Source organism: Centruroides vittatus, unplaced genomic scaffold (assembly GCF_030686945.1).
Source record: "Centruroides vittatus isolate TY-2023 unplaced genomic scaffold, ASM3068694v2 contig_754, whole genome shotgun sequence".
NCBI lineage: Eukaryota > Metazoa > Arthropoda > Arachnida > Scorpiones > Buthidae > Centruroides > Centruroides vittatus.
In genome coordinates, this window is record NW_027122490.1 from 2,553,349 (window position 1) to 2,573,600 (window position 20,252).

The window sequence follows — 20,252 nt, forward strand, 5'->3', positions numbered from 1 at the left end:
TTTTCTTTCATTTTGTTATTATGAAGTATTATTACGCTAAAAATTTTGAAATTATGAATCATTCTTCTATTCAATTTAATATCCTGTTTTTAAAATTTTCTATGAATATTTCCAGTATCATCTTTCAATAGTCAAATTAGCTTTATAATTTAGTTTCTATTAAACAAGCAGAGCCACTATTTTTTTTTTTTTTTTTTAATTCTCTCAATTCTAATCTTGACATTCCTGAGCCTAATTAATATACATTTTTCTTATTATTTTAATATTTAATTAATATCATTTTTCTTATTTCTTTTACTTTTTCAATTAGCAAAATTTCAGTATAAATAATAAAAGATTTCTTATTTTAGCTTCAATTTTTCTTCTCTAAAAACTAAATTAAAACAAGTTTTTAATTATCTTTACATCTTTATAATTACTCCTTCATTAATTTCTGTTTATGTTAAAATATATTATACATACTTATTTATCTTTATATTTTCTCAAAATTATTATCGCGTAATATATATATATATATACAGATATATATATTTTTCTATATTAATATAATTAAGAGATATATACAGATAATTGAGTGTATATACAGTAAAACATGACTAAAGCGGAACCTGAGTAGAACGGAAAAGTTTCGGTACCGTACGATTGTCTTTTGTAAAAGGATATAATCCGTATTACAATAAAATAACGATAAAATAAATAAAAATAAATCAAATAACATCTTTATTTTCTAATGACTTTCCCGGCTGTTATAAGAGGGAAAGCTTGGCAATTGGTGAAAAAATGACCCCCCCCGAGATTTTTACATTTTTGGACTCAGGCTACCTTGAAACAACGATTTTGTCCATTCTGTTTGAAGCTTAATAACTCTTGTGTTTTTTGTCGAAAATTTCTGAAATTTTTCAGGAAAGTTTGTATTTTAGGGGATCGATGCTATTAAATTTCGGAGGCCAAGTGGTGGGAGATAAAGGGGGTAGTGTGTATCTCCAGTATGGTCAGACTTAATGACGATTTTACTCGTTATTAGCATTTACAATTCTTTTTATAAAACTCATTCTCACCTTCAAAATTAAGCTTTTTGCCATTTTATAATAGTTGAAAATATAAAATATCATAACAGATAGCGCCATCAAATGTTGCCGAGACAGTTAAGCAACTCGTGGCTGGATTTTTTTTTACTGTTAATGGTGATTGAAAATTTCATAAATAAACACGTACAATTGTCATACAGACTTTTATTAACGAATAGATGCTTTCTAGACAATCTGCAACAAGTAAATTTATATCTCATCTTCTCAGTAATAAAGTGTAAACTTTTATGTAATTTATTAGAGAATTTCAATGAGACCAAAGATTAATATTTTATGATTTAGTACTAAATGTTAACATGATAATTAATTAATTAATTAATTAATAATATTGCTACAATATCTATTAATTTTAAGGTATAGCGATAAATGTTTTTGAGTCTAAATAGGCTAAAAATAAATCGATTATGCTAAGAATTTCCTTTATTATATCAATATTAAGTAAAATGTATTAAAATCATCTGATATCATTCGGCAACTTATTAACGTATAATCTATAACTTATTTGCTCACCACGATATTTTTTAAATTTGTTTTATAATCGCACACAATGTTTTAAAATTCAATGTTACTATTTATTTTATATTTATTTAAGAAATAAGAAATAATTTAAAAAATATTCGTTTATTCTATAGAAATAATTTATAAAGTATTATTTGTTATAATGAATGAAAATAACCGTAATAACTTAAATCAATGTAATGTAGTCTTGTAAAAAATATAGGGGAAACGTCGAAGATTATCAGAAGTAAAAAAAAATTTTCCTTAACATAAATTCAAATCCGAAAGTATATTTACCGAAGAGTAGGAAGTTATCTGAAAACTCTATCTGTTTAGAAGTAAAGTTTTTATGGACTATAGCCGAAATAAGTTTGAAAAAACTGCACACTTGCGTATAGTATCCAGTGGCTAATATTACAGTATATATAACCATTCATCTAAAAACACCAGTAAGAATAGCAAGAAAAACATAGATCTTTTGTTTTTATGTATAGGACTACTAATCTTATTACAAAGTACTAATTTTTTTCTTTAAAAAATTCGAGTTCTTTTTGAATTTTACAGAAAGTTTTAATTAAATTATAAATTTCGAATGACAAACTACAATAAGAATATTTCAGTTCAGTTGTTAAAAATCACAGAATTTATTCGTGTACGTTCGTATTTTAATTGACATGTTATTAAATTTTTCTATTTATTTTCTAGTATTGTTTAAATAATTTTATTAAATTTAAGTACCGTTATAATTCAATTATAAGAAGTAAATTAATTTGAAACATTTTTATAAGAATTTTATACATTGAAAATCTCAAATTTGGATTAAAATAATAAATTTATTTATTTATTTTTATAACCTATATTTATCATAATTACTAATACTTAGTTAAATTTATCATAAATTATAATAAATATAATTAGATTCAAAACATATAGTCTCTATGGTTAAGGCACGTAACTAGGGAAATCTCTATTACATGATTCATACACACTGTTAATTAAGTTGAAAATCTCCATAACAAATTAATAGCTAGGGTAATACAATTTACGAAATACAGTATAAATATATTGTTCTGTTATTTACTTTGTTCTGTTCCGTCATTCATTTATTTAAAAGGAAACGAAAGAAATAATGAAAGGACGTTTTAAATTCTTGACGGTTTCTATAACGATTATGAGTTTCTTCTTATTGAATTAACTAATATAATTTTATTTTTATTGTATAATTTTTTAAAATTATACATATACATTCTTCTCCAGAGGTTAGTATTAATATTTAAATGCTGTTACTCAATTTGAAAGTGAATAATTTTAACACTATTCACATACAATTTAATGAAAGATCGTGAATTAAAAAAGTAGTAATTTAGCAAACATTTTCAAGATATTTTATTCTTTCTTATCTGAATAAAAAGTAATAATATCAATAAAATGATAAAAAAAGAAAGAAATTATTTGCTGATTCTCTATCGATGATTGTTCACAATGACTTTAAAATCCTTAACTTGTAATGTCATTTAATGGATTGTTTCCGAATGATAGACTTCTGATAGCTAATTCTATCATCAGATTAGTTCTATCGTGAATCTACGACGAAGATTAAATATTCTCTACTTCTGCAAAACTTTTAAATCCTCTAATAGTTCTACACATTGAAATTCGATAGCCATTTCCGTTCGTTTCAAACCGGTAGATTCGTTCGTTCCTGTCAAAATTTCAACAGTCCAACGTTTAACTCGAGAATTACTCTTTGACTCTCTGAGTAAAAATCTCATTTCCAGATTATCCTCAAGTAATTTCAAGTTGCAGAAACATTTTGAAAAGTTCGCCTAAAGTCAATGATTAGTCAAGCGTACTCGAGAATTAATGTATTGATCTATACTTTGCTACAATTAATAAACTGTTAGTATCAATTGTTTGTTTAATCAATTCTCGAAAGTACTGAAAAATATAATATATTTATCTCTTCTCGTGTTTAAACGTAACTTAAATTCTTTATATATAAATAACACTCGTAAATCATATTTTCAGTTGTAAATTAAATAATTTAATAGTATTTAAAATATCTGAATCACGCCTTGATTTAAGTTATCTTTAGTAAATATTACTCCAAAACGTGAGTTACTTTGTCGCCTGTTTCCATAATTTTCTATTATATTTCTACTATATTATTTATTTATTTGTTTTTTACAAATGAACCTTATACGCGATGCTAAATAACATCAATTAAATTAATGCTTTTAGTGTGTTACGTGTCAAAGCTTATAATATATTTATAGTAAATAGGTACTTAGAAACTGTTTAAACATTCACAATATACCGTATAAATTCAGCATTATTGTTTGGTATTATTAATATTAATACTGTCTACTAAAAAATCAGAGCAAGCTGTGAAGGAGGAAAAAAAAGGTATATTATGAAGATAGAATGGTACAAATAAATTTAAGTTAGTAAATACTATAGTTTCTGATCCAGGAATTTCAGGACAAAATTCCCAGAAAATATCAAAACTTTTATTGTCTTTAGTCTCGAGAAAACATTATTATTAAACTTTTAATTCGAATTAATGAAACTATTTAATGACTGTAATAAATACAATGTTGGTTATTTTAAATATCGATTAGTATTTATAAAATATATATATAATTATAATACTATAAACTAAATGCAACAAACAGCTACAGGTAGCGAACTTGTTTATTATACATAGCCATTTGGAGTCAGTTCGTTCACATCAGATGATTCGTCGTTTAAAAGCAGATACAGTAGGGACTTAGAAGCACTTGTAACCTGATGTTTTAGGAAGATGAGTTATAAATTAAGTGTTTAATGTACAAAAAAAGGCAGGAAAACTAACAAGTAAAGCCAGAGTCGTAATAAATGTAACAACTTGCTTCTAGTTCCCCCTATAAAAAGTGAAATCTAAATACTACAGCGCCAGGATACGATATAAAACGGAAGTAGAAGGCCAACTCGTCGCGCGCGGACTGTATTTATATTATTGTGCTCCTCTTGTCATTTTTTTCTGAATCCTTGGCTGGTTAAATGTAAACATTTTGTTTACATTTGATATAACAGAATATATATAAAAAGTAACACGTATCTGTGCTGTTTTCTTGTTTACTTTATGCTGAACTTTTACTTTATATGCATGAATTTAAAAAAAAAAAAATGTTATAATAAAACACTTTTTAAAATTAAAAACATGTAGTTATTTGCATAAATGTATTAAAACGAAAATAAAATGTATTGAAATGTAATAAATGTAATCAAAAACATAATTTGAATCATAAAAATTAATTTCAAGGTTCGTATATTGCCTGGATATGGAAAAGAAACAACTCGAGTCTCGGGAATAGGAAAATAACAGGCACTCAGAAATCCTAATAAATACAGGTTCAGAACAGAAATAAAGATAAGATAATAACTTGAATAAGACAGTTATATTCAATTAAGTTAATTATTTTGTTTTTATTAGAGTTGTAATAAAATAGAACTAGTCATTTGAAAGTAATTAAAGCATTACTTTACTTAATTTTATTTTTAGTTAAATATAAGATGATTTACATTTTCGGCAGCTTACTTTTTTTACTATTTACAGATATATTACAGCAAGGAAGTTTCGGAGGTTGTGTCTCCCCAATATCGGCAAATTTCGCTGAATAGCCGGCAAAGTCATGTCAGAAAAAAAAAAAAAAAGGCAATAATATATTTTTTCAGAAGAAATATAGAGAAATACATAAACCTCTGTATTTCTCTGTATTTGTATGGGCATGGGAGAAGGAGAGTTAACCTCCTTGACTGGCACTTTGTATGAACTATATTAGTCGACAAAATCAGCCATTCTTTCAACAATAAATATCTAAATATAGCCCTGTATTAAAAATACTTATGTAATCATAATAAGGAAATTAGAAAATTTTATTTTGATTTAAAAGAAACGATTAAATTAGAAAATATATCGTAAAAGAAAGATTTAGTTAGAAAATTAAAATTATTATCCATATAAACAAATGATATAAGTTTAAATTCCAGAAATTATATCAAAACCTGAATTGATGAAAGTAATTGAACGTAATCTTGAATAAATTTAAAATTTAAAATTTTCTTATTTAAAATAGAAAGTTGTTAATTGCATCCGATAGTAAAATCATTATCAAATTGAACTCAATTAGGCTTTATTATAAGCAGCTGACTTTGAATTTAAAACAAGATTGGCAAACGAAATAGTGAATTGGAGATAATTATGTTAACTCAAAACGGGATCTGTCAAAAGAATCTGTTGATTCTTAATGGTACAGTACATATATAGCGATATCTTTAGAGTTATCGTCTTTATTGTTCTCGTATAAATAAAATAATAATAAATTTTATATTTTTATTTATTATTTTGTATTCTTGTAGATATTTGAAAAGTTATAAGACATTAAAAATGCGATCTCAGAATAATGGCTGCATTTCAAAATTTAGTTGGAATTTCAGTTGGATTTTTATCATTAAATTAAAGTCTAAATTGAGCTTTCTCATAAAGTTTTTTTTTAAATATTTCATGTATTTTTATTACTATTTGCCTTGTATCATGTTTTCAAATATAATAACTCAAATTTTACCCACTTCTAATTAAGATAAAAGACTGAAACTTTGAAGATATATCAAAGTCCTATGACAACGCATTTTAATGATGTTTTAGGGGTGGACCTACACTCACCATTCTCCCCACCCCGAAACCGGATTGATCGGTAATTTTATTTGTAAATATTTCAGTTGTGTGTGTAAATGCATTGTAATGAGATGGGGTGAGTTCATTCCTGTTTTCAATCTTTTAAAAATTATCAAAAGTAAAATTTAATCAGTAATATTATTTGTAAATAATATTTCATATACGTGTGTTTAAGTGCATTGTAATGATGTATAAGCATTATTTTTTAAAATTTTATATTAAACTTATTTAAAGTCATAGAGAAAAATAATGAATCTAAACAAAAATTATTACTGCATAATTCAAGATTTGTCCCTATAAAGAATCAAAAAGACACTTCTTCAGTAAATTTTCATATCATAAACTAGCACTTTTAAAGCCAACTTTGATAAATAATATAAAGATTCAAATTTGATCGTATGATAAAAATAAATTACAATAAAATATCATTTGTTTTTAATATAAAATTGAAGAAATTAAGAATTCTTAAAACATTTTCGTTTCTTAAACTTTCTTCAAAGAATACAAACAATAAATCTTATTGAAATCTTACGACAGATTCGTTACATTTATCAATTTTCTTCATAAATATTTTAAAGCTATAATTTAGCATTTAGACAAGAATATTGATTGATCATTTAAATAAGTGCAAAGTGTTTCAAATGTTAATGTTGGAATTCAAAGATCATCTAGTAATGAGGAATTGATGTGCAGAATCGAACTTTCATGAAGTAATATATTTAAAGAAAGAATTAAAAATAAAATGTAAAGGCGCGATGGATGGAATATGTTAAAAGGATATTTTAAAGAGCTGTTCTTATTTGGCATGAAGATCTTTTGCAACTGATCAGCGGATTCGTGATAAAGTGGACATCGCTGACGTCATCAAAGGAAAATTGTCAGCTAATAGAGTAACTGAGGTCATTTATTGCTTCATTTCCTTCTTGTTTAATTACGTTTGAAATTAAGCATACCTCTAACCTTTGTGGTCTTGGTTCCATGAAATTTCCCACAAGTCAAGACTAATTGGGGACAGTGCCAATGAACCAAAGTAAATCTGCTTAATTGAGGTAATTTGATTTGTTTCTTAGTTGACATAATTTAACCGAGAGCGGAAGTTAGACATTGAATCGAGTAATGGAAAATAAATCTGAATTTACATTTTCGGTAAATACTTTTATATAATAAAGTTATTTATATAAATTTTTTCTTCAGGCATTTGAAGTTTGATGTTATAAAAAATCGTTTACTTCGCCTAAAATCAAAGTTTAATTAAATTGGTGATGGATACTAAGAGAGTCAAATTTAGTATTAAATTCTCATTATAGCATATATGTTCCAGGAAAATCTACTGCCACTTACTCTATCACATGAAGTTACATAATTTATTTTAAGATAAATTATGATATACTCTAGAAACTACGAATTTATAAAGATAAAACATTTTCTTTGATCATGTTTTTAATTTTAAAGAAATAATCTACACTAATTTTCCACAAACTTATTACTTTCTAAAGCTTCTTATCTAATAAACTACTTTAAAACTTTATATTTAATTCATTTAGATATTGAGAAACTGAGAAAACAAAACAGTTAATTAATATTTTATTGATTTCTCTTTAAATTATTTCATTCTAAGTTTGTTTTCAACAATTTATATTTTCTTTTATTTAGAAATAAATTATAAACCATAGAAACAAACTAAAAATTTCAGTCATAAATTATAATGATAGATCTTCAAATATCTAAAGATATTTTCTTAAAAATAACAAAATATAAATAAAAACTTCCATCGTAAACGATTGAGTCAAAGATTTAAATAATTCAGGGAAAAAAAGATGAAAAATTGTAAATGGTTCTTTTTTAGATAAATCAGTAAATATAAGTTTATAGTTATTAATAATATAACCATTAATAAAGTAGAGAAAAAACTTTATAAGAAATCTTTCCAGTCTCTTTCGGGAAGAAGAAATAAGTTCTATTCAAGTTCGTTATATCGTAAGCATGAGTTATTATTAGAAAATTTGAAAATACAAAATCTTAAACGTACACTTCGAACATTAAGACAAAGTTATGCGATAAGAGAGTATTTTGAAAGTTCAATCGCTGAAATAAAAATGAATTATCATGACTGAAATATAAATCTTGATACGATTGTAAGAAGTTATACAAATATCTTGTCGACAACAAAATCTATAGAACTTTTCTGTATCTAAAGAAAAGAATAAAGAATAATTCATTCTTTGATGTCAACATTATGAAAGGCAAAATAATTTTATGTAGAATATATCCAAATAAATAAGGTCACATACTACTACAGTTAATTATAAAGGTTATTTAACTATGAATCTGATAAATAGGTTATAGTTACGTTCGTTAGATTTATAGTTAAATATTTTATGTCGCTTTCTACCTTGTGAATAGTTAGAAGTGCAGTTTTCTAATCTTAATAACTTTTACAAAAGCTCTTGTATAAGCTTAAATCACGTCTCTTCACGTAAAACATTAAAAAATTTTAAAGAAACCATTCAAAATTTATCAAATTAAGAATTAGTATCGCAAGATTATTGACGTTTGCCTTCAGTATCCGTTTTACCTAGTTACATAAGCCATGGCTTAAGGCTTCGTTTTAAAAGTAAGGCTTCTAAACATAAATTATTTTATATTTTTAAGGGCACTACGTTAAGGTTTTCTTTTTTTTTATCGATAGTAATTTTTGCGGGGACCACATTAGTGTTTCGGCGTAGAGCCGCAATATACGTAAATCTGTATTAACCTGATAAAATGATATATGAAGTATAATATGTTATTTTATAAAATTAAAAATATAATAATATGATAATATTTCTCTTTTGAAATTCTATTTAAATTTCCATTTGTTTTCATAACAAATTCTAATTTCGTTCTCTTTGATTCACGGATGCCATTATTGTAAACAAAAAAATATTCATGAAATATGATTTTAGTCGTTTTATTGATTCATTATTTTTATTTACACAGTGGAAATTTGTTTTACAATGATATTGCTAAGAGAAAACACATAAATTATGCTAGAACAATGTATATAGCCCACAAAGAAATTTTTATTATTGAATAAAAAGTATTTGTATTTTAATACAAATAATTTTTATTATTCGATTTTTATTAGATTTTATAAATATTTTAATATTTATAAAATCTACTATAATCATTCCTATTCATAATTAATTCGATTTAATATAAACTTAATTAATCTTATTATTAAAATAATGAAACTACTTTTAAAAATGATCGAATCAGAAAACATTTAGTTAATGAAATAATAATGTAAGTAAATGTAACAAGGTGAAAAATAAATGAAGATAAATAACATTTCTAATTCTTTCGAGGAATAATTTTGATTTAATAAAATCGAAATAAAAATGTGGTAATTTCCTAGGAAATTATTTTACGGAAAAATGTCATATTATTTTCGACGGAAAGTAATATTTTAAGTAAAATAATTGTCTTCAGATTGTCTGAAACAGATGTTACTATTTTAGGCAACAAAGAATAAAATGAAAGTGGTAAAACGATAATACTAAATTATGAATTCAAGATATTTTAATATAATCATTCAAATTGAACGAATTCTTATCTTTTTCCCCTCTTTTTTTTGATTTGTAGCCTATAATAACTAGAAAATTTACGCGAAAATTTGCATTGAAATTGTTCGTTATTATGACTTTCGTTCATAAGTTTTTATAACTTTATTTTATGCGATTCAAAATAATTTTTATACTATTAAATTGGTAATTTCACTAACGTTTCCGAAATTTACAAAATACTTTGGGTTTACTGTTGATTTTGATTCGTTCGAATATTTAACATTCTGAATAAGTGTTTAAAGTTTGGTTTTAGATCTCCCCAGGACATAAAGCTTACAATTTAGCTTATGTTCCTTGGGGCACTTCAATTACCCTGCGAACTTTTAATCAATACACCACAAACTTTTAATTTTTATTCATTTAGAATGTAATTGTCATTTTTCATTAAAGAAGAATCAATCTAATAAGTTTTTAAACACGATTCAAAAGCATAAGAGGTAAAATTTCAAACATATAAAATTCAATATTGGCATTGTTATTTGTAGAAAAATATTATTAAAAGCTATATATTCGAATTTAAACTTTTATAAACCCGTTAGGAAACAAAATTAAAAGTTATCTATACTTAAAAAAAATTATGCCTATTATTTAATAGGTTTTATAGCTCTAAAACTCGTAAAAGCTTTTGTTTAAATAATAATTATAGTATTTTTATTATTTTAATATAGTTATTTTATGCATCTAGTGCACATAATTTGATACTTTATAAACATCATTCTGTATAATTTTTGTATGTTGTGTAATATATGTACAGAATTATAACTGGTAAATAAAATAATCAGTCATTAGTGACGAAGGTGGATAAAATCACTTAATTTATATTAATAATTACATTTTATACCTTAAGTTATAAATTTATAATAAATTATTTCACATTTCTTGTTTATATTTTGTGATGATTAACAATATAAAATAAAATAAACAGAAGAAAAGATAAAGTTTGTCATGTTCTATTATATAATAAGACATGCATAAGAAGATTATACAAGAAAAATAATACAGTATTACTATAATAAATATCTCTGTAGGAAAATTTGAATTGATCTTTTAACGTATTATATAAGTTTATAGAACTAAAATTGCATTATAATAAAATAAAGATAGATGTTTAATAATATTAAAATAACTAAAATGTAACATATCATTATTTAACGCATTTAATATTTATTAAATAAAAATAAAATAGTTGTCATATTCATTGAATGTTAAAAAAAGTGTTGAATATGTTAATGCATTGACATGAAGAGCTGTAATCTTGATTTGATTACAGTAATTTTAAATGTAAAATGTTTCATAGGGAACTGTTCAATTGCTTTACGAAGAATCGCGGTGTTATTATTCAATTTGATCGATTTCAATTTCATTTTAACGAAACTTCAATTATGTTTTATCATATTTAAATATTAATTTTCTACGATTACTCATCAAACTATAAAAATAAAAATTGAATTTCGCTTACAAATTGTCATATGAAATTCGTTCTAAAATTCATATTATTATTAGTAAGAAATAAAAATATTTTTTGGAAACGAGTTTCATCAAAAATTCTGATGATAGAGATATTAAATTCTGCTCTCTATGACTAAATTTAAATAAATAATAACTAAAACATAAATATAAAAATAAAACCGGGTCATTTACTTAAACTGTTAAATCGCAGAAATTTATTTATTTCATAATTATGCTATTGCATATATGTAATAGCATAATTAATTCTGATTAGGACAACACACACGCTGCATACATACAGCTTGTCTACATACAGGTCTTACCGTCAGAGGATCAATAGAGATGTCATTTTGCCCAAGTCTCAAAAAGATTTGGTTCAAATTATTCATTCTATTGCACTTATCACGTATTTAAGATTATTTAAAAATTTTTAATATTTTCTTCATTTTTGTTTTAATATATATTGGGGTCTCTCTCGACATCTGAAAGATTCTATAAATATAGAATCGCTGGACAAAAGTACCAATTTTAAACTGAAACATGTCTATAAACTTATAACTATTTAAAAAATTTATATATTTAAATGCTCTCTTGTATTTTCATTAAAATCTTGATAAAATTGTCTTAAACAACATAAAATAATTTTTTATAATGTGTCATAATCGTCTTAATAAAAATATTGGTTAAACTTTGTAATTTAATACAATTTATATAATGAGACAAATTCTTTATATTGTATTTACGTATTATTTAGCATACAAACATTTAACTTTTCTTGTATTAATGAAAAATGCATTAAACTTACCTAAAGTTGTTTGTATAAGTACATGACACAGATCAGATTCTCCAACAGAATTGTTCACTTTACAATAATAATCTCCATCGTATTCGGGTTTATTTGCTGGTAGAGTTAAAACACTTTTGGTTCCACGAGAAACAATATGTTCATGAAGTGTTTCGTTTTGTCGAAACCACGTGAAATTAACAATATCAGGATTTGCAACAGCTTCACATGTAAAAATTGGTCTTCCTTCGTCACTGATTCTTTCTGATAAAATACAATCGGGTTTATCTGAAAAACAAATAAACATTATTTATTTCGGACAAGAAAAAGAATAATCCTTACTTTAGAAATAATATAAAAGTCGTATTGTGTCAGACTCGATAAAATTAGAAGATGTACTTGAAAAATTTTGTCGACGTTTATTTAAAATAATGATAAGAATGAGCTAGATAATTCAACAAAATTTTCAATTATTAAAGATTTATCATGACAGATTCGGAATTTACAATCAATGGTACTGTAAAGATAAATACAACAGTCTGCATTCATTATAAATAAAACTTTTGAAAAAATTTTGGCATTTAAGATAAGAATTAAACCTAATTAAAAATTAAGATACAATCTATTAATTAAATTAAATAAAAGTCTAGTTCTATCCGAATGAATCTCGATAAATAAATAGGCACATAATTTTTCAGTGAGTGTTATTTACATTTACAAAAATCGTAAGTAACCCATATAAAAACACGGTATAAATAATTCAACTTGGAAAATTAAAAATTAGATTTTTTAACTTGAAAGAGGAGGGTAAATATGTTGTAATATGTGACTAATGAAAGATATTGTGAAAAAATAATACGAAGAATAAATTTCATTAATCAATTTCAGGGGAAAAAAACACAGAAAGATACATTTTTCAAGCTGAAATATTATTAATTTTCTTGAATTATAAATCGTATTTTAAATCTGTTATTTGAATAATATTTATAATGAATTATAAAACAAATATTCTTTTCTATAATTGCTGTTTTTACTTTACGAAGGAATAATTTGTAACAAGGGAGACGAAATGAGCTTCTCCCATGTTAACTCTAATTTTAGTGCAGAAAGACACTAAAAGAGGAATGTTTCGTGTTTTAATTAAGAAAAGATGTGTAAAGGTACGAATCAGCAGAATAACTAACACAACTTTACGATCTGATAGTTCATTACTTTCTTCCTGATATAGTGTTAGATTAAATTTACGATCTGTTAAGTTCAACATTGATTATCCAGATCAACATTTTCCAAAACATAAAATCCCCTTCATAGCAGTATTTCTTTATTAAACTTAATATTCATATTATATAAAATAAAGTAATTATCGATTCTTAGTAAAAGGATTTTGAATTTTGAATCATCTTCGCCAGAAAAATAATGACAATTTATAATTAATCCTTGAAATTTATGTCAAAAAACGTAGTTACTTCTGAACTGAAGCTTACTTCCTCTTTTAAATAGACAGAAGATTGATTTGTTTATTTAACTTATAATTAAATAATTCAGGATTATTAGTATTTTCTTTGTGTAGATTTGAACAAAAATTTATGATTTACAAAGATTTAAAAAACTCTGCACAAATTTTTAAAATTAAATTTATGTCTTAAATCAACAAAAATATCAGACGTTTTGAATATTTAAGGATGCAGAAAGTTTTCTAAATAACGAAGTATAGTTTCTGAAGTATAGAAACTAAGGAACTGTAACAAATAATTATCCATATATTTTAAATATTTATATATATTTGTATATTTAAAAAGTTACTGGATTGGTGGAATAAGGCTACGAAACACATGGAGAAACTATTAAAGATGAGCGCCTCCAAGAGGAATTTGTGTAGGAAACTAGCCTCTATATAAAGTGTAAGACACGTGAAGAAAACCCGGAAAACTCCACGCGACCATCTCGTTGGTCAGGAGCAAACCAACGACCTGTGTTCAGTGGTTTTATCCACTCGGCCACTGGTGGACCTATTTAAAAATTAAGATCCTTTAGCATAAATACAACATTCACTCATGATTAGATTAATGTTATTTGCTTATTTAATTAATAAAACTCGAGTAATAATAATTTATCATTTATATAACATACATTATACAGTTTATTGTATTTATTATTATTATAAAATAATAATAATGGAAATTTTCTAAATTAAGTATACAATAATCTACAAATAACTAACTTTAATGTGAAAAAAATCTGATGTTTTATTAACCAATTGCTGATTAAACATGAAAGATATAATCTGTTTTATTTTTAAAAATTATTCATATAAACATAAATTCGCATTTTTCGATATTTCATTATATAACTATAAAAATAGATTGATTAATAAATTCTATTATGCATATTTTTATAATTAATTAATGTTAAAAACGAGTTAAATACGGTTACAAAATATAATCTCTCGGTTTTTATATTTAAAGATTATTTATTAATTCGTATAATTAATGTTTTAATACACTTAATTAATATAAATCTTCTAAATCATTTCAAGTAGATTCATTCTATTAAAATATAAATTTATTTTTATATAGTTGACAATAATTAACTTAAAAAATAACAGGAATAATAATTTATACAAAACTGAAAAAGAAACATTCAAACTTTTGATAAAATGTTTCGTATTTTTTAATCATTTTAATGCTAATTTTGTTTCATTTTATACAACATTAGCATTAAAATTCATTCATTAAAAAACAGTTTTATACTATTACTTTCGAGCATAAAACTGTATGTTAATGAATGCGTGAAGAAGCACAATGCATTTAAACTAATTCAAATACAAATGTTCTACCTATCCCCAATGGATGTAGAAATTTAGAAGGAAAAAAAATGCGTGTGTGGTCTTTTACATTTTCTTTAATATACTGTATTTATATTCAAAATAGTTTATATATAAATAATGCAAATTTTTAACAATATACCTTACTTCCTTAATTCGACTTTATATTATGATAAGATTAATTTAAAATGTGCATAGATATTTTTATAGATATTCTTATTGAAATATCGGCTTTTTTTCATTAAAAAATATAGAAGAAATATGATAAACTTTTATCATAATAAACGAAATAGATTTTTCTTTGTTAATAAAAAAATTATCCATTTATATTTTTCAGTTCGTTTTATTTTTATTAATTTTTTTAACGTGATTATTATATTTTGCTAATTATTTTATCAGTCTCGTTCCATTTTAATGACGTATAATAAATAATAAAATTTTAAAATGCTCTATATTAATAAAGGAAAACAATTTTTTTTAAATGTTATTTAAAAACTACATTGTAAAATAGATTTATTAAATCATTTTTCATAAAAAAAAACTTTTTGTTTTAAATGGCTCATTCGTAAATTAAATTTTTTAAATTTTCATTGTATTACATTTAAATCTTTTCGATACCAAAACGTATATAGAAACAATTTAATGAAATTGTATTGAGTTAAATTTAAGAATTTGAAAAAAACACAATTTCAGAATCTCTATGTACTGTACGTACATCAATGAAAAGGTCTAGATTTGTTATTTTCGTGTCCTGAACAATATCTCTAGGGATATATATATATATATATACCCTATATATATATAGATATATAGATATATAGATATAAGTATAACCTTACACTTTATTACATAGTTTAAAACTCTGGATGTATTGAAAAGTTTATAAGCAGACAAACTAAAGAAACTGAACGAATATAATACTATTTGCCTGAGAAAAATCAATTATATTGATAAGAGACTTCTATACAGTTTTCAAAAAATGATTCTCGGAGAATTTTCGACTCAAGAAGAAATTTCTGCATCAGTTCACATATTGAAATATGATTTACTATCCAGAATAATAAATTTTTAAAATAATAAAATTTGAAACTTTACAATGATATATAATCATTTAATATTTTATATATTTAAAAAGCTTTTAAGTAGAATCATATAAATGTAGAGAATGTGTATTAGCATTATATATCTTTTATTTAATTTCAACGTTTTATGCATTTTATATGCCCGAAGCAATTTCTATATTTTATATCTTTTATAAATATAATTTCACTTATAGTATAGTTTAGTTACTTAAACGCTTTTAAGTGTTTTTTTTATTTTTTTAGTTTTATAAACTTTAAGAAAATATTATATTCAAAAGTTAAGCAATACTTCGATAAATAAATATAAAAATTTTAAAATTTTTCTTGGTTTAATTTAAGAAAATGATTTAAAAGTTGTAAATATCCGGAATAAAATCCCTTATTTTTAAGTTAACAGATGATATTTAGAGTAAAAAGGATTATATTAATTTAAACGAGATGTTGAATTTATCTTTAGGATTAAGTTACTATGAAAATAAACAGGAGAACTTAGTAGATGTTATCCTATAAATCAATATAGATTCTATACACATTATAGTAGCTGTAATATTACAGCATTTGTCACTTCACAGATGTCTTTGTGTAATATTCTTGCAGGAGAGATTAACCATTGACATGACTTTCATATTATTCATTCTATCAAGCAATGAAAAAAAATGGATAAAATAATAAAAATAAAATTATTTTACGATTTTATTATAAAGATTTTAAACGAGAACTATTTCCCGTTTCCATAAAAGACTAAATAAATAAGCCTGAAGTAATTATCTTTCCTAGTAATTATGAGAGATTTAATTTTAAATCTGAAAGAAAATATGTTGATATTTTACTACATCAAGAAGACGGTTTAATATTAAGCTACTCTACCATTAATACTGCAATAATAATAATAATAAAAAAGAAAGTAAAAGTAATTTCGTTTTCATAAAACTTATCATTGGTCATTTTCAATTTATACGAAAATCCTTTGGGGCAAAGGAAGAAAGTAATCACGGATGGTTAACATTAATATTTTCGAAAATTATTATCTATCCATGGTGAATTAACAGAAGTAAATCTGAAACGAATGATTTTTTAATCTATTTTAAAAATTATACAGAATCTTAATGAAATTTTCTTCCCGAAAATAGAATCAAATCGATGGTCTCTATTCAATTTATCACAAAAATCAATTTTTTTGGTAAAGAAAAAAATATTTTAAGTCGAAAATAAGATTATCATCAATAGTGCCGAAATTCTAAAATTGAAATTTATTATTTTATTATATTATTTTAATTAATTGTATTAAAATAATAAAATAAGAAAATGTTTATTAATAAATAAAATAACATTTTAAAATATTATTTTATTTATTAATATAAAATAAATATAAAATTAAAAATAAAATTTCTATGTTTACGATGAAAGATAGTTATATTCTAATTAAATAGTATAATAAAAGGAATTATTTCAGTTTTTTCTATTTTGTCAGTTTAATGATAATTTTTTAAAATTTAATTAATAAAGAGAAAATGCAATTTACGATGTATTTGCTTTGTTTAAATGGGAATAATATAAGATTAAACTAATATATATTTTATTCTTTTTAAATTTTTAAATTTGAAAATTATTGTATGAGAGATTTTCTTCGAGCTAAATAAATAAATTTATAAAACAATTTTTAATTAAAAAATGTCCAAGAAAAACAATTAAGAATAAATAAGAAATGAAATAAAAATACGTAAAAAAACAGTTTGTTAGTCACTCTACTTTTGAAAGCGTACTTAAAATTTGAAAAAAAAAATATATGAAATAAAATAGATTCAAAGTAAGCTTATCTTTTTTAATAAAGAATTTTGTTAAACGGGATATGTTTATTTTTGTAACAAAATCTAATTAAAGTATTCGAAAACAGATTTTAACTTTAAAATTTGAGTCGACTTCCTTAGAATATTTTTATTATACTTCTACCACATTGTCATGGATTACTCGATTTTTATAAATACAATTTTAATAATGGCATTTTTTATATTTATTTTTGGTTTTTATTTTGACCGTTTCTACTGTTTTTACAAAACTCATTTGAATTACATAGCAGAGTAACAGTAAGTAACGGTATCCTCCACTTATAACGTTAAATTTCCTTTCACGTTTTCATCTTATTGCCTTTTATTTACAATCCAATATTATCTTATTTAAAATAAAATAGAAAAGCGAAATTTCAATCAATAAGAATGAAACCAAATATAAGGAAATCAAAACTACTTACAAAGTACGTTTACAGTTAGATCAGCAGTGATATTTCCACGACGATTGCTCGCTATGCAAATATAGATGCCTGTATTATCACGTGGTATTGTATAGTTTATTACCAAAGTAGCTGTATCTGCAATTACCGTTTCCCTGACTTTCCAGAGATAAGTGCTAGGAGGCCATGAATGTGCAGAACAATGAACTTTTGCATATACGTGTCCTTCTACAACACTTAATTCATAATTTGAAAGTGTTATGTTTTCCGGAGGAACTGAAAATATTATATAAATTATATTAGTTTTTTTATTAGGTATTTAAATTCGTTAACATATTATCAAATATGTTAACGAAATTGTAACGGTAATAAATGTGAAAAGTTAGAAATAGTAAACACATTTAAGTTGTCAGAAATAAGATTTATGTATTTGCATTCTCCGTAAATTATTTATACGAAAGAATATAACTTAATACTTGAATAATTCATGCTTTTACTAATATAAATTATTCATAAATGTAGAAATATTTAAACTATATAAGGTACATTAAACATATTTACATAAAACGGGGCGTAAACTTACATTCAACTCTAAAATAGGTAGCTGTGCTGACTCCGTGTCCAACATCATTGCCACTACTCGTGCAAGTGTAATAAGCATTGTCCAGTTCTCTATCGAGTACTCCACCAGGCCAAGCTGCCAAATTCCATGTTAAAGTACTAACCATTGATGGAAATGTATTCTTTTCAACTTCCTCTGGATGTTCTGTTGATTTGATGATGTACATCTTAGAATCTTTTAAACTAGCACCATTTTTTAACCATTCTATTTTACACATTGGAAAACATTCAACTCTACAAGATATACTGATTGAAGAATCGTTCTGAGATGCACCGTATTCACTCGGAGGCCTTTCTATGAAAACTGGAGGAGCTGTAAACAGCATATTATTCAGATATTTTTGGAATGTAAAATTATACTAAGCTACATTATTATACTGCTAAATTACATTATCATTTTTAATACTTAATCTTATTAATTTCGTATAAGATTTATAATATTTAATTTTAATACAAAAGAACAGATTATTTATGTTATAATGATGTTGAAACAATGTTTTTTTCTTTATGAAATGTACAAGGTAAATATAATAAAACATTTGAAAATTTAATAATGATATATGTGTGCAATTTTATTAAAATATTAATGTTGACATTATCTTCAAGATAATTTTTAATGAAATTCGGTTTTGATTTAAAAAATGGAAAAAGAAAAAGACTACAAACAAGAACGTTTTCAATCACTTTAATTAATTATTTAACTATTGATGTTTGGATGTTGGAATTTCAGAGAAAATGAAAAATTAATCAAAATTTAATTAGACAATTCTTTTAAAACATTATTTTACTAATGAATTTAAAATTTTTAATGATGAAACAGAAAATCTTTTTCCCCTTCCTTTATATATACTGTATATATAAGAAACGTTAAATTTCTTCAAATCTTTTATGATTAATTATAATATAATGATTTATGTTCGCTGTGAAAGTATGATATATACATGAATAGAAAGCTTTATTCTTTAGAATTTCGTAAACCGAATGACACGTAGTAGAATTGAAAATATAAAAAAAAAAGAATAACGTAATAAGTGATTTGAGTGGGTAACGTATATAATACGCCTTAACACGTTTTGTGAATCTGATTAGATAAGCAGTAACCCATATAACATTTCTCAAGAACCGTGAAAAATCGACTACTATCTACAACTATGTAACGTAGAGAAAAGACAGAAAAAAGTCATGAAGACATCTCGGTAGCGGAAAGAGTACTTTAAAAGGCTAACAAAGAACACCTTCAGCAAAAGGATCGATTTGATATCTGCAGTAAGGATAGAAGAATTGAATCCTAACTGGCTCACATGATTTATAGTGCACCCGGCTGAACTAAAGGAAATGAATGAGGTAAGATGATGGT

At 24.1% G+C, this 20,252-nt stretch overlaps 1 protein-coding gene across 1 annotated transcript in view; it reads right to left on the reverse strand.

Moving 5' to 3' along the window:
* The window catches only part of LOC136981391 (synaptogenesis protein syg-2-like), a 137,490-nt gene that overhangs the window by 24,528 nt on the left and 92,710 nt on the right, over nt 1-20,252 (reverse strand). The window contains 3 exon segments of the mRNA XM_067277705.1: nt 12,163-12,429; nt 18,296-18,550; nt 18,858-19,208. Of these exon segments, the coding sequence (XP_067133806.1) occupies nt 12,163-12,429; nt 18,296-18,550; nt 18,858-19,208 (873 nt within the window).